This window comes from Schistocerca piceifrons, chromosome 3 (assembly GCF_021461385.2).
Source record: "Schistocerca piceifrons isolate TAMUIC-IGC-003096 chromosome 3, iqSchPice1.1, whole genome shotgun sequence".
NCBI lineage: Eukaryota > Metazoa > Arthropoda > Insecta > Orthoptera > Acrididae > Schistocerca > Schistocerca piceifrons.
The window spans coordinates 610116447-610133401 of NC_060140.1; the positions used below are offsets into that span (position 1 = coordinate 610116447).

Below are 16955 nucleotides of genomic sequence, written 5' to 3' on the forward strand. Positions count from 1 at the left end.
GAGTGCGGGGAGCTGCAAAACCATACCAGTCAGTCCCAAACCACCTTGCAGTATCTTTCTCCATCTGTAAATTTCTCCTGCTAAGCAATCACAAATTCATGGATCCCATAACACACAGTGAAATTCTTGCCCTCCAGGAACTAGAGCAACATGTACAACACCACATCAAAAAACTGCAACCTTCTTACTTCCTACTCCCACCTTGGATTATCATTGTCCACCACTTTTACAACCAACTCCAAACCTCCCCCATGTCCTGTCATAGCAGACAAACCCTGTATGGCGGACCTACTACATTTACCTCACCCCCCCCCCCCCCCCCCCAAAACTCCTTCCCACCACCTCTCAGAATTCAGAACCTAAACAGACCCGAAACACAGTCATGAAAATTTCCTCCAAAAGCCTGAGCCCCGCAGAAGTATCAGTTCCTTTCAAAGGCCTCACCTTTTGCTCCACCCCTACATTCAGTCATGTAAGACTTGTTAATGATCTTCTCTCCTTCTTCCGGTCCCTACAGTGAAATACTTTTTCGCCACCAACCCTATTAATCAGACTCAACCAAGGACCTATGTTGAGCCCTGCCTGACTCAGTTCACTCCTCCATCCAACTGTGCTCCACCCCACTGCCCCCAAATTACCCTCCTGTTAACTTTCCAGAATTTCTTAACCTCGGCCCTTGCCTCACCATCATTCTCCAGATTCCTCAACATGCAAGCTGATCTTTCATCCACAGCAAAACCCCAATCGACCACCTAAAAGCTGATCCTGACCTTATAATCCTACCCTCTGACAAAGACTCCACCACTTTTGTTTTGAACCACAAAGATTACCTGGTGGAAGGATTCCACCGGCTGTCAGATTCATCCACCTACAAACCCTGCCACAGTGACCCCATTCCAGAAATCCAACAGGATCTGCAGTCTCTTCTCAAATCCTGTGGCTCATTCCTGGACCTCTCCCAGGAGCCCACCTTGCTCCTCACCCTTTTCACTCCCCCCTCTCCTACCTTCTACAAGCTTCCTAAAGTCCATAAACCCAACCATCCATGATGGCCCATTGCGGCTAGTTACTGTGCCCGCACTGAGAGAAACTCTGCTGTCACAGAGCAACACCTTCAGCTCATCACTCCCAACCTACACTCCTATATAAAAGATATCAACCATTTCCTCCACTGACTTTCTGCAGTTCCTGTTCCTTTAACACACAATGCCCTGTTCATCACTATTGATGTCCGCCCCGGTAGCTGAGTGGTCAGCGTGACAGACTGTCAATCCTAAGGGCCCGGGTTCGATTCCCGGCTGGGTCGGAGATTTTCTCCCCTCAGGGACTGGGTGTTGTGTTGTCCTAATCATCATCATTTCATCCCCATCAACGCGCAGGTCGCCGAAGTGGCGTCAAATCGAAAGACCTGCACCAGGCGAACGGTCTACCCAACGGGAGGCCCTAGCCACACGACATTTCCATTTATATCACTATTGATGCCACCTCCCTTTACACTAACATCCCTAATGCCCATGGCCTTACAGCAATAGAACACTACATTTCCCAATGCCCGACGGATTCCAAAACAACCACCTCCTTCCTAGTTGCCATGACCAACTAAATCCTAACAATTACTACTTCTCACCTAATTCAGATTCATTGATGACACCTGATTCAGATTCATTGATGACATTGTGATCTGGTTCGAGGTAAGGACACCCTATCCACATTCCTCCAGAACCTCAACACCATCTCCCCCATTTGCTTCACCTGGTCGTACTCAACACATCAAGCCACTTTCCTTGATGTTGACCTCCACCTCATAGATTGCTATATCAGTACCTACCTCTGTCCATATCAAACCTACCAACCACCAGCTATACCTCAACTTCGACAGCTGCCACCCATTCCATGCCAAGAGGTTCCTTCTGTACAAGGTAGCCACCTGTTGCTGTCACATCTGTAGTGATAAACGGTCTCTCTCAAAATATTCTGAGGATCTCACTGAGACCTTCACAGAGTGTTATTACCCTCTCAACCTTGCACAAAAACTGACCTCCTGTTCCTTATCGTTCCAGTAACCAAACACCTCCCAATCTCACCGTCTGGCCACAGAGGAGCATACCCCCGTGGCTAGGTACCACCCAGGACTGGAGCAACTGAATTACATTCTCCACCAGGGTTTCGACTACCTCTTGTCATGCCCCAAAATGAGAAATGTCCTACCCACTATCCTACCCACACTTCCCACAGTGGTATTCACTTGGGTCACAAACATCTCCTATCCCATCAAAGACAGGGCTACCTTTGAAACCAGTCATGTGATCTACAAGCTAAGCTGCAACCAATGTGCTGCGTTCTACGTGGGCATGACAACCAACAAGTTGTCTGTCGATATGAAAGGCCCCCGACAAACTGTGGCACTGTAGCCAAGAAACAACTGGACCACGTTGTTACTGAACATGCCGCCCAACATGATGTCCTTCATTCCAGTGACTGCTTCACAGGCTGTGCCATCTGGATCCTTCCCACCAACGTAGCTTTTCTGAATTGAGCAGGTGGGAACTCTCCCTGCAATAAGTCCTACGTTCCCGTAACCCTCCTGGCCTCAACCCTCATTAGTCATTGTCCTTACCCATCTAGCCACTTCCCTGCTCCTATTCCAGCTCTACACATCCCTCATTGCACTTCTCTCCTTTTGCACTAACTCCCCCCCCCCCCCCCCCACCCCCACCCCCACCCTCTCCCTCGCCCTCCGTCTAATCCCCTGATTGCACCTAGCTGCCTTACTCTTCATGTCATCCCTTCATGCTCCCAGCAGCGCTTTATGTGCCTCCCATTCCTCACCCCAGCCTCCTCCTTACCCCCACCCGATTGCCTCTCCCATAATGCACTGCTGCTCGCAGTCTAGCTCCAGCTGCCAGAGACTGTGTGTGTGTGTGTGTGTGTGTGTGTGTGTGTGTGTGTGTGTGTGTGTGTGTGTGTGTCAAAGGCCTTGTTCAGTGAAAGCTAACTTTCCAACAGTCTTTTTGTTGTGACCTACCGCAACTCAGCATCTCCGATACATGGTGAGTAGCAACTATCATTTTCATTACATTTTCACATTCTGTCCTGGATTTTCCATTGTTAGAATTGTCTATCAAATAGCTTCAATCCTGTGTCTTGCAAAATAATGTGTATAAAAAACTGGAAGTATATTAAGGTGAATGATAACTTACGTACAGCAGACACATTATACAGTGAGTTCCACAACAGACAGACAGCTCTCCTTCATCCGATAATCAAGCAAATGGATCAAGTAGAAAGTTTGTGTGGAGAATGGATGAGTATATAAAAACAGTGTGGTGTTATCTGAGTTTAACTGTAAAGCTTTATTTAAAACAATAATAATAATAATAATAATAATAATAATAATAATAATCGTTTACTGAATACTTTACGCAGCAACTTTTTGGAAATTGGTGATATTTTACCATTACTTCAGTTTTAACAGTAACTATTCAAAACATGTCTTGTTTATAACATTATTTATAGTTAAAAAACTATTAGTTAAAATTTAATGATATTTGGATGCCACATTTATTTCAGCTTGTCATCTGCATAGCTTTAGCCCTTAATGGAGCAAATTTATATGGCTACATAAAGTGTAAAATTGGAAGCAATCAGTCGGTTGGACAGTCCGTTTCATCAATGACCTCAGATTTCTTTAGGAAGCAAGTGATACAGAATGTAAGTATATAGATACTATTAAAACAAGATTTGTGTGTTCAGCTGTATTGTCATGCTCTTCCTTTTTGTCAGTAAAAACTTCCAGAGTACACTTTCCAAGTATTCACATCCATTAGTAGTTAATACCATGCTCGCATACTAACCCCCAAAATTAAACTAATTAAACACACAATTTACAATAAAACCTAATACTTTCTAGTGCCAGTGATTTACTTGAGGACAATGCTCAAAGCAGTCATTAATACAGCATTATAAAAATGGTACTGGAAAGTTACTGGTGGAGTATAATGAATGTGAGTGGTTGCCTTTACTGCTTTTATAAACTTTTATTCATATGGCATGTTAAAGTGAATAGCATTTTCAGGCAGCTGCAGATGTTGTGAAGTGGAATACAGAGAGACTGCTTGAAGATCATAGACTATTTTGGAATGTGTATATGGAAATTGAAATTCACTCCACTAGCCTTGTTTGTTGCGTGCACAGCTCATGACAGAGTGGCAAAAGTGGGCAATTGCCTTGCTTAGGACTCTCAAAAATTTATCTTACGAAATAAATGCTGAAGTTTTCAAGTGTTCTAACATATACTATGTGCAAGCTAATCACTTGTGGCAGACATCCTGATGCACAAACAATTTGTTGATAGGAAGGAGGATATTTATGTATTGAAACTGACAACATATGTCCCGCTCATGCTCCATCTCTTGGGTGAGGATGTGTTCCTGGGTGCCATTTACACTATGCACTGTGCAGTGTTGCTTTTTACGGAGACGACGACCATGGACTTTATGGCACCTAATATCCAGCACGGTAGACAGTCGCTCTACTGATGCCTGCGCCGTTAACTCCCCACATATGCCAAGGAGTAGATGTCCATCTCCCTGGGGCATCAGGACTCCCGGCAATGGCCATCCTGCCAGGTGGCCCATGCTGTGGCTGGGTGGTGCCCGTGGGAAGGGCCCTTGGTCGGAGTAGGTGGCATCAGGATGGATGACACGCAGTGAAGTGTGGCACATCTTCTCCTGCTGGTGGCCAGCCACCAGCAGTCTCTAAGCGTTCAAGGGCTCACTTTAAAGCTAACGTGTATGACCCCAAATCATTCCCCTCCATGGCCACACCATGGGAGGAACAAAAGGCTATGAATGACAGCGAAAGGTATTCGCCCCGGTATCTCATCTGTACCAGAGCTGATGGGGAATCCTTTGTGTCCGTGAAGCCTCAGTTCTTTGTAGAACATTGGGAGGACAAATTCGGGGAGGTGTAGGGCTTGTCGAAAATGCAGTCAGGGTCAGTCTTGACAAAAACATCATCCTCTGCCCAGTCACGAGCATTGTTCGCTTGTACGAAGCTGGGGGATGTTTCTGTTACTATCACCCCCCACAAAAGCTTAAATATGGTCCAGGGCATTATTTTCCACAGAGATCTACTTTTACAGCCCAATGACGACCTGCACGCCAATTTAGAGAGACGAGGTGTCCATTTCGTCCGGCGCGTCCACCGGGGTCCAAGGGATCATCAGGTTGCCACCGGTGCCTTCATCTCGGCCTTCGAGGGTGACACATTACCTGAGAAGGTCAGGGTGATGGTCTACCATTGTGATGTGAAGCCATATAGCTCTCCCCCGATGCGGTGCTTTAAGTGTTGGAAGTTCAGCCATATGTCTTCTCGCTGTGCTTCCAGCCTCGTATGTTGCGATTGTGGTCGACCATCCCATCCTGATACTCCATGTGCCCCACCTCCCATCTGTGTCAACTGCGTGAGAGCACCATCCCCCTTGCTCACCGGACTGTAAGATTCTACAGCAGGAACGGAAAATAATGGAATACAAGACCCTGGATCGACTGACTTACACTGAGGCTAAGCAGAAATTTGAACAGCTTCATCCCATGCACATGATGTCATCTTATGCCGCCACTGTCACTCCTGCTTCAGTTCCATCAGCTGCACCACATAGTCAGCTCTCAGAGCCAGAGGACCACACCTGCCCCCTTGATGGTGGGAGGCACTTCACACCCTATTGCTCCTGCTCTATCTACTTCAGGAGCAACACCCCCCCAACCATCGGGGACATCAGTTCCCACTTTCCAGCTGGAAAAGCGTAAGACTTCTTTGGCTCCTCTCGCCAGGAAGGGGTCCCATGGGGACCTCCTTTCTCAAGTTCAGACCAGCGGAAAAGCGGATACCCGCAAGTGGCTGAAACAGCCGCTGGTCGTAGGGCCTCACGGTCGTCGTCCGTCCCTGGGACTGACCCAGGGAGGCCCTCCCAGCCAGAACCACCGAAGGCACAGCGCGAGAAACAGAAGAAGAAAAAGGTTCCCAAGAATCCCGACATTGAGGTGGCACCCATCCCACCGCTTCCTACAGGTTGAGGCTCTGGCGGCTGCTGAAGACCCGGATCTCGCCGGATCCTCGGACGCAATGGATGTCCCTCGCGCGGGTACTGAATCGGTGGCAGCAAGTGACCCAGCGGCGTAAACTGCCTCCCCAGTCCCTTCATGCCTTTCTCAGCCATGGACAATGTCATCCTCCAGTGGAACTGCGGTGGTTTCTTCCACCATCTAGCTGAGCTCTGACAACTTCTCAGCCTTCACCCTTTCCTCTGTATTGCTCTACAAGAAACTTGGTTTCCGGCAATGCGAACCCCCACCCTCTGTGGCTATCGGAGTTGTTATAGGAACCGGGCAGCTTATGAAAGGGTATCTGGTGGCATCTGCATCTATGTCCTTCACTCCCCTCACAGCGAGTCTGTCCCTGATAGCCAAATTGCCGCCACCTTTCCTGTTACTGGGCGACTTCAACACCCATAACCCTCTGTGGGGTGGGTCAGTGGCAACAGGTCGAGGCGCCACCATTGAGAATGTATTGACACAGCTCAACCTTTCCATTTTAAATGATGGTGCCTTCACACACTTCAGTGTGGCGCATAGCACATACTCCGCCATCGACCTTTCGATCTGCAGCCCTAGCCTCTTACCATCTGTCCAATGGAGTGTGCATGACGACCTGTGTGGTAGTGACCACTTTCCGATCTTTCTGTCACTGCCACAGCGTCACTCTTCTGGGCGCCCTTGCAGATGGGCTCTGAATAAGGCTGACTAGGACTTGTTCTCCTCCACTGCCGCCATTGCGCCTCTTTCTAATGAAGCCATTGATGCAGTGGTTCACTCGGTCACCACCGGCATCGTTACTGCCGCAGAATCTGCCATTCCCCGTTCTTCTGGGTCTCCTTGGCGGAGGACTGTGCCTTGGTGGTCGCCTGCGATCGCCGAGGCGATTAAAGATCGCAGGCAGGCACTCCAGCGTTACAAGTGGCATCCCTCATTAGAAAACTGCATCGCCTTTAAATGGCTCTGTGCATGGGTCCACTGCATCATTTGCCAACACAAGTAGGAGTGCTGGGAACGGTATGTCTCCACCATTGACCTCCATATCTCTCCATCACAGGTTTGGGCCAAGACTAGGCGCCTCTATGGCTATCGGACCCCTGTCAGCATCCATGCCCTCTCACTGAATGGAGCAGTTTGTACTGACTCCGACATAATTGCAAACTGCTTAGCAGACCATTTTGCTCTCAGTTCCGCTTCTGTGAATTACCCACTGGCTTTCCGCTCCTTTAAAGAGAAGTTGGAACGTCGGAGCCTTTCATTTCACACCTGCCATCCTGAATCCTACACTGTTCCATTCAGTGAATGGCAATTCCACAGTGCCCTAGCCGCTTGCCCTGATACAGCTCCCGGGCCAGATCACATCCTCTGTCAGGTGCTGAAACACCTCTCAGTGGAGTGCCAGCGATGCCTCCTCGACATTTACAACTGTATCTGGGTCGAGGGTCAGTTTCCGTCGCAATGGCGGGAAAGCATTGTTATCACCGTTTTGAATCCCGGCAGGAACCCATTGGAGATGGACAGCTACCGCCCCATTAGCCTCACCAACGTTCTTTGCAAGTTGCTCGAACGCATGGTGAGCCGGCGGTTGAGTTGGGTACTCGAGTCTCGGGGCCTTCTAGCTCCATCTCAGGGTGGATTCTGTAAAGGCCGCTGTGCCGCTGACAATCTGATGAGCCTGGAGTCAGCCATCCGTACGGCCTTTGCCCACAGTCAGCACCTCGTCGCTATCCTTTTTGACATGCGGAAGGCGTACAATACGACATGGCGCCATGACATCCTCTCTACGCTTCATGGTTGGGGTCTTCGGGGTCCGCTGCCAATTTTCATACAAAATTTTCTGTCACATCGTACCTTCCACGTGCAAGTCGCGGCCTCCCATAGTCCCCCCCCCCCCCCCAAGTTCAGGAGAATGGGGTACCGCGGGTGTCTGTCTTAAATGTCTGCTTGTTTTTAATTGCAATTAACGGGCTCACTGCGGCAGTGGGAACATCTGTCTCAGCTTCCTTGTATGCTGACTACTTCTGCCTCTACTATAGCTCCATTGGCATTGCAGCTGCTGAACGTCAGCTGCAGGGCGCTACCCGCAAGGCGCAGTCTTGGGCTGTAGCGCATGGCTTCAAGTTTTCAGCTTCCAAGACCTGCGTTATGCATTTCTGCCGGCGACGCACTGTTCACACTGAGCCGCGGCTTTATCTTAACGATGAACCTCTTGCTGTGGTGGAGACACATCAGTTTCTGGGTGTGGTTTTTGATGCCCGGTTGACTTGGTTCCCACATATTCGGCAGCTTAAACAGATGTGTTGGCGGCATCTTAATGCTCTGCGATGCTTGAGCCACACCAGCTGGGGCCCCGACTGATCCACCCTCTTACGGCTCTACCAGGCGTTAATCCAGTCCCATCTGGATTATGGGAGCCTGGCTTACGGTTCAGCATCCCTACCTGCGTTGCGGGTGGTGGACCCAATCCTTCACAGCAGGATCTGACTTGCCACTGGTGCTTTCCGGACCAGTTCTGTGGACAGCATACTTGTGGAGGCAGGTGTCCCTCCAATGCGGTTACGGCACCAACGTTTACTGTCCACTTATGCTACGCATGTTTGTAGCTTTCCCGGGCATCCTAATTATTGTCTACCGTTCCCTCAGTCGGTCATACATCTCCCCAAACGTCGGCCCCAGTTGGGTTGTACGATCGCAGTCCGCATCAGGGAGCTTCTCTCCGGGCTTGGGGTTTTCCGTCTTCCACCTCCTTTCCGGGCCCCTCTGCGTACACCCCCGTGGTGTGTGCCCCACCCTTGCCTTCAGCTCGAATTGGCACAGGGCCCGAAGGACTCAGTCCCTCCGGAGGCCTTCCGCCGCTGCTTTCTTTCCGTCCTTGCCATGTATCAGGGCTCTGGCATTGTTTACACTGACGGTTTGATGGTTGCTGGTCGTGTCGGTTATGCACTTACTCTAGGGGACCATTACGAACAACATTCATTGCCGACTGGCTGCAGCGTTTTCACTGCTGAGCTAGTCACCATCCTTCGTGCCCTAGAGTATATCCGCTCCTGCTCAGGTGAGTCCTTTGTTATCTGTAGCGACTCCCTGAGCAGTTTTCGAGCTATGGACCAGTGTTTCCCTCGCTCTCGTCTGGTGCTAGCCATCCAGGAGTCCCTCCATACTCTTGCCCGTTGCGGCCGCTCTGTGGTCTTTATGTGGACCCCAGGCCATGTTGGGATACCAGGCAATGAACATGTAGACTGCCTGGCCAAACAGGCCACCAGTAAACCATCTCTGGACGTAGGCCTCCCATACACTGATTTGCGAGCATTCTTATGCCGCAAAGTTTTTGCGCTTTGGGACACTGAACGGCGCGATCTGACCACACCCAATAAACTCCGTGCTATCAAGGAGTCGACGACTGTGTGGCGGTTGTGGTGTCACCGCCAGACACCACACTTGCTAGGTGGTAGAATTTAAATCGGACGCGGTCCGGTAGTATACATCGGACCCGCGTGTCGCCACTGTCAGTGCTAGCAGACCGAGCGCCACCACACGGCTGGTCTAGAGAGACGTCCTGGCACTCGCCCCAGTTGTACAGCCGACGTAGCTAGCAACAGACAGTGACAAAGACTCTCTCATTTGCCGAGAAGATAGTTAGCATAGCCTTCAGCTAAGTCAATTGCTATGACCTAGCAAGGCGCCGTATTCAATTGATATTTATTATATGAAGCATGTATCATCAAGAGCGATGTTCTACAATTATGGATTAAAGTTAAGTATTCTAGAAGCTACATACTTTTCTTTATAGCATTCATTATGTATCTTGTTTCAGACCTCACGCCAGCCTGCGTGAGTTTAAGCGCGTGCCTTTCAGCTTCCTCTCATTGTGTCTGGGCTGTCTTGTCTAGACACAACAGCGGTCATCCATGCGAGCCCCTCGCAGGGACTCAGTTGTCCTTTGTCAGCTCCGCATTGGCCACACCCGGCTGACGCACATATATTTACTGCGCAGTGAGGACCCGCCTCTATGTCGCTGCGGGGTGGCTTTGACGGTGGTCCACATTTTGTTGGCCTGTCCCCTTTTAGCTGTGCTCAGGCAGACATTTGCACTGCCTGATACGCTGCCTGCCCTTTTAACCAATGACACTGCCATGGCAGGCTTAGTTTTGCATTTTATTCGGGCAGGGGGCTTTTATCACTTAATCTAAGTGTTTGTCTTTTTTTTGTTGAGTCTGGCCTTTGGCCTACGATTTTCGGCTGAGTTTTTAGTGTGTTTCTCAGTGGTTGGCTTTTCCTTTTTTTGTTTCTATGGTCGGCCAACCACTGTCACACTCTGTGTGATTTTAATTTCTTTTGTCTGGTCTCTGTCTAAGTCTTTCTTGTCCTGTGTTGTCTGTCGTCTTTTCCATTGCTTGTTTTTATTCTGTGTGGGTGTTTGAAATTTTGGAACAAGGGACCGATGACCGCAGCAGTCTGGTCCCTTTAATCCCCCAACCAACCAACCAACCAACCAACCAACCAACTATTTACTCCTTCCATTCCTTCAATGCTGACCGCTGCTAGTCACCCAAGCACATTAGCTCATGGAAGAGAGAAGCTCCTCTCTCTTGGGGTTCCTGGAGCACCATCTGTGGGGCCGTCAACCCCCTGCCCCTGGGCGGAGAAGCAGCCTCCGCCTCTTGCATATACTGGTGACAGGGCTTTGTTGTGGAAGTCTCTGTCTGACCAGCAATTAGACATGAGGCAGTGGCTGAAGAAGCTATGGGCTGTGGGGCCCAGGGCTGCCCACACCTCTTTAGTTCCTATCCCACAGCAGATAAGACCTCACAAAAGCCCTGTCAAAACTGGTTAAAGAGGGGGGGAAAAAATCTCAAGAGAAGGCCAAGCTTCTGACCCTATAGGTGCCAGGTCCATCCATGCCATTGTGCTCTGAACCCATGTTCCTTAATGTTTTTACACCTCAGTAGTGACACACAGTGATTGTCAGGTGGGACATGTCCTTGTGGCTCTTTCATGCCTATCGAGGACACCCTAAATTTTATAATTCAGTGAAAGTACAATGAATATTACTGTAACCTGCCAGAGCTACTACTACTAATTGTCTCTTTTTCTACAATATGTGTTGATCTCCGAGAAATGTATTTCACTGATAAGCATTCTCCAACATTTCGAGGTTGCTGTGGATTCTATCAGAACCATACTGCCCCAGAGATCCGGAGGAGTCTGTGCGTTGGAACACATATGTTAGTGAATGGATTCCTTCCTGCACTTGGGCTGTTGTTGCTTCGACTACAGCAGTCAGTGTTTGTAACTTATAATTTTCGCCACTCAGGGCTCTTACTTACCAAGATATGGCCATCTTAATCACATTTAGATGTTAGGTCATCTGATTTTGAATAGAATCAGGACATGGAGCATATTGTGCGACTAGTCAAAAGCCTGAAGCAGTTACCAATCAGTGAAAGCTTCATTATATCATTCAGGTTATTGGGGAAGGGGGGAAGTAAAAGGAATGTCTTAAACTTGTCTTATCTGCTTGTAAGATAGCCAGGTAAGAAGAGGGAAAGTAAGCCTGTTCATCCCAGGTGTGGGCCAAGCTTCGTACTGTACTTGGATGCCAAAAATCAACTGTTTTGGGTCTCCTCCTTCCTGATGGTACTATTTCTACTGATGTGTCAGTTCTTGGTGAACACTTTGTGACAGTACCTGGCTACCCCAAGAGCAGATAAGACAAGTTGAAGACATGCCTCTGTCTGTTAAGCCCCCTCCAGGTCTGGGGTTCGAATAGGCCCAAGGTATTCCTACCTGTCTTAAGAGACGACTAAAAGCAGTCTCACACATTTCGGCCTTTGTGTGATGGTCCCCTGTAAGGTTTGACCTCCATTTTTCCAGATTCTACAGAATTGCGGTCCATATAGGGAAGCCCCCCTGCAGGTCCGGGGGCTAGAATAGGCCCGAGGTATTCCTGCCCGTCATAAGAGGTGACTAAAAGGCGTCTCACACGTTTCAACCTTTGTATGACGGTCCCCTGTAGGGTTTGACCTCCATATTTCAAAATTTTTGCAGAAGGCGAGCCAATTGGGGAAGGGTGCCTTACGTGGTGCATCGTGTCCATCATGCATTGAGATCTTTAGCCCACTTTCTCGTCATCGCATTGCAGTCCCACTCATTCTCCATCTCTTGGGTAAGGATACATTCCTGGGTGCATTTCCAACAATGCACTATGCAGTGACGCTTTCTGTGCAGCTGATGACCATGGACTTCTTTGCACCTGATAACCAGCACAGTAGCCAGTCCGTTGTGGTGGGGCTGCCATGTACCCTGTTGATTGTAGCCCCCCTAACAACACAGGGATCACTGTGGTGATGCCTGCACTGTTAACTTCCCATGATGCCAAGGAGTAGATGCCCATCACCCTGGGGCATTAGCACTCCCAGCAATGGCCATCGTGCCAGATGGCCCTTGCTGAGGCTGGGTGGCGCCTGTGGGGAGGGCCCTTGGTTGGAGTGGGTGGCATCAGGGCGGATGACACGCAGTGAAGCGTGGTACATCTTCTCTTGCTGGTGGCCAACCACCAGCAGTCTCTAAGCGTTTTAGGGCTCAATTCATTGCGCAGAAGTATGACTCCAAATCGTTCCCCTCACTGGCCACACCATGGGAGGAACACCAGGCTAAGGATGGCAGTGAAGCTTATTCGCCCTGGTACCTTGTCTGTTCGAGAGTTGATGGGGAATCCTTCATGTTATGAAGCTTCAGTTTTTTGTTGAGCATTTAGAGGACAAGTTTGGGGAGATGGGCGGCTTGTCCAAAATGCGCTCTGGGTCAGTCTTGATCAAAACAGCATCCACTGCCCAGTCACAGGCACTACTCACCTGCGACAAACTGGGAGATGTTTGTTTCCGGCACGCCCCGTAAGAGCATGAATATGGTTGAGGGTCTCATACTTCACAGGGATATTCTTTGCAGTCTGATGATGAGTTGCACTCCAATTTAGGACGACAAGGTGTTCACTTCGTCCGGCGCGTCCATTGGGGTCTGAGGGATAATCAGGTTGCCACTGGTGCCTTCATCTTGGCCTTAGAGGGTGACATATTACCCGTAAAGGTCAAGGTGATGGTCTGCTGCTGTGATGTCAAACCATATATCTCTCCCCCTATGCAGTGTTTTAAATGCTGGAAGTTTGGCCATATGTCTTCCTGGTGTACTTCCAGCGTCACGTGTTGAGATTGTGGACGTCCATCGCATGTGCCATGCCTCCTATCTGTGATAACTGCGTAGAGCATCATTCCCCTTGCTTGCAGGATTGCAGGATCTTACAGAAAGAAAGAAAAATTATGGAGTACAAGAACCTGAACCGACTGACCTACACTGAGGCTAAGAGAAAATTTGAATGACTCCATCCTGTGTGAATGACTTCCTCTTATGCCGCCACTACGACAACAGTGGTAGCCCGCCCCATCAGTTCAGCGAATTCCAGTCGGCTCTCAGAGCTGTAAGACTACATCTTCCCCCTTGACCGTAGGGGGGCTCTACCTTTCCTCTTGCTCCTGCACCACCTACTTCGGGAGCAACCCCCCCCCCCCCCCCCCCCCCAAAAACCATCAGGAACGTCCATCACCACATCTAAACCGGAGAAGCGTACAACTTCTTTGGCTTCTCTCACTAGGAAGGGGTCCCTTGGGTCACTCCCTTCCCAGGTTCTTACCAGTGGCACAGCTGACACCTGCCAGTGGCTGTAGCAACCACAGGTAGCTGGTCGTAGGGCTTCACAGTCATCCTCAGTCCCCGAGACTGAATCAGTGAAGCCCTCCCAGCGGGACAAACCTAAGGGGCAGTGAGAGAGACCAAAAAAGCAAAAGACCCCACCAAGAACCAAGGCACTGCAGTGGCACCCACACCTCCTCTACCTACAAGCTCTGCATCTGAGGATGAGGTGGAGATTCTGGCATCTGCTGAGGACCTAGATCTCATCAGACCCTCAGAGACAACGGATATTGACTGCTCAGCACTAAGTCAGTGGCAGCAGGTGACCGTGAGGCATAAACTGCCTCATTGAATGTTCCATACCTTCCCAGTCTCACAATGATGTCATCATCCAGTGGAATTGCGGTGGTTTTTTCCACTTCCTGGCCGAGCTACAGCAACTGTTAAGCTTTACACTTGCTTTCTGCATTGCCCTATAGGCGACCTAGTTCCCAGCAATTCGGACCCCTGCACACTGTGGCTATAAGGGATATTACAGGAACCATTGCGACTATAATAGAGTGTCAGGCGGAGTTTGCCTTTATGTCTTAAACTCAGTCTGTAGTGAACCTGTGTCTCTTGAAACTCCTCTTGAAGCTCTAGCTGTCAGAATAAGGATGATGCAGGAAATAACTGTCTTCAATGTATGTCTTCCTCCAGATCATGCAGTACCCCTGCATGTATTAGCTGCCCTGATTGATCAACTCCCTAAACTTTTCCTCCTCTTGGGAGATTTTAATGCCCATAACCCCCTTGTGGGGTGGCACCGTGCTTACTGGCGGAGGCAGAGATGTCGAAACTTTACCGTCTCAGTTCGACCTCTGCCTCTTAAATACTGGGGCCGCCGCACATTTCAGTGTGGCTCTAGGTAGTTACTCGGCCAATCATTTATCCATTTGCAGCCCAGGACTTCTCCCATCTATCCACTGGAGACCACTTCCCCATCCTCCTGTCACTGCCCCGGCGTCAGGCCCATGGATGCCTGCCCAGATGGGCTTTAACCAAGGCAGACTGGGAAACTTTCACCTCTGCAGTCACCATTGACTCCCCCCCCCCCCCACATGCTAACATCAGTGTGTTTGTTGAGTGGGTGACTACAACGATCATTACTGCGGCAGAAAATGATCCCTTGCTGTATCGGGTGACCCTGGCAAAAGACAGTCCCTTGGTGGTCTCCGGAAGTCACTGTGGCAATTAAGGAGTGTGGGCGGGGTCTACGGCAGCACAAGAGGTACCTTTTCCTGGAACACCTCATAGCCTTTAAACGGCTCCGTGCCCGTGTACACCAGCTTATAAAATGACAGAAGCAGGAATGTTGGGAGATATATGTGTCGACCATTGGGTGCCATTTGTCACCTTCCCAAGTCTGGGAAAAGATAAAATGAGTTTTTGGATACCAGACCCCAACTGGTGTTCCCATTGTTCTCATAAATGGCGTGTTATCTACCGATGCAAATGCAATAGCTGAGCACTGTGCTCGAGCCTCTGCATCGGAGAACTACCTCCCAGCCTTTCGCACCCTCAAATGGCGGATGGAAAGGAAAGACCTCTGGTTTGCTACATGCCACAGTGAACCCTATAATGTGCCGTTTACAGAGTGGGAGCTCTTCAGTGCCCTTGCACATTGCCCCGACTCAGCTCCTGGGCCTGATTGGATCCACGGTCAGATGATTACAAGCAACATCTCCTTGTAATCTTCAATTGGATCTGGTGTGATGGCATCCTTCCATCTCATTGTTGGGAGAGCACCGTCATTCTGGTGCTTAAACGTGGTAAAAACCTGATTGATGTGGATAGCTATCGGCCCATCAGCCATCAGCCTCATCAATGTTCTTTGCAAGCTGCTGGAAGTATGGTGTGTTGGCAGTTGGGTTGGGTTGTGGAGTCACGTGGCCTACTGGCTTCATGTAAGGTCGGCTTTCACCAGGGTCGCTCTACCACTGATAATCTTGTGTCCCTTGATCTGCTATCCAAACAGCCTTTTCCAGCCACCGACACCTGGTTGCTGTCTTTTTTGATTTACGTAAAGCTTATGACACCACCTTGCCATGTTATACAAGTGGGGTCTCCAAGGCCTGCTTCCAATTTTCCTCCAAAATCTTCTGACGCTCCGTACTTTCCGTGTCCAAGTAGGTGCCTCCAATAGTTCCGCCTATATCCAGGAGAATGGGGTCCCACAGGACTCTGTATTGAGTGTCTCTTTATTTTTAGTGGCCATTAAGGTTCTAGCAGCAGCTGTAGGGCCATCTGTTTCACCCTCTGTATGCAGACGACTTCTGCATTTCGTACTGCTCCACCAGTACTGGTGTTGCTGAGTGTCGCCTACAGGGAGCCATCCACAAGGTACTATCATGGGCTGTAGCCTATGGCTTCCAGTTTTCAGCTGTGAAGGCGTGTGTCATGCATTTCTGCCGGCGTCGTACCGTTCATCTGGAACCAAGACTTTATCTTAATGGTGATCCATTCACTGTCTTGGAGACATCGTGATTCTTAGGTATGGTTTTTGATGCTCGTTTGACTTGGCTTCCTCATGTTCGTCAGCTTAAACGGAAATGTTGGCAGCATTTCAGTGCCCTCCGCTGCCAGAGCAACACCACCTTGGGTGCAGATCACTCCACAGTGCTGCAGCTCTACAAAGCCCTGTTCAATCCTGCCTTGACTATGGGAGTGTGATTTATGGTTCGGCGGCACCCTCAGTGTTGCCTTTGCTCGACCTATTGCACCACTGCGGAGTTAGACTAGTGACAGGAGCTTTTAGGACGAGTCCGGCGACCTGCGTACTGGTACATTAAAGATCAGACGTGCACAACTGTTCGCCAGTTACGTTGCACACATTCATAGCTCTCCTGAACATCCTAATTACCATCTTCTTTTCCCAACCACGGTGCTTGACCTCCCGCATAGGCGGCCCAAGTCAGGTCTAACGATCGCGGTTCGCGTGTGATCGTTTCTGTCTGAACTGGAGTCCCTTCCTATACCACTTCTCCTCGAGGTCGATTCATGTACACCTCCATGGTGTAGCCCTATGCTGAAACTTTGCCTGGACTTTCATGTGACCTTAAGGACTCCGTTAACCCTGTGGCTCTCCTCTCTCACTTCCACTTGATTCTCGACGTGTTCCAGGGCTCTGAAGTG

The 16955-nt window shown here is 49.6% G+C and overlaps 1 protein-coding gene across 3 annotated transcripts in view; it reads left to right on the top strand.

Moving 5' to 3' along the window:
- The window catches only part of LOC124789953 (uncharacterized Golgi apparatus membrane protein-like protein CG5021), a 72606-nt gene that overhangs the window by 48396 nt on the left and 7255 nt on the right, over positions 1-16955 (top strand). For all 3 annotated transcript variants that reach the window (XM_047257483.1, XM_047257484.1, XM_047257485.1), the window contains one exon: positions 3571-3711. In XM_047257483.1, the coding sequence (XP_047113439.1) occupies positions 3571-3711 (141 nt within the window). The remainder of the gene's footprint in view (positions 1-3570; positions 3712-16955) is intronic.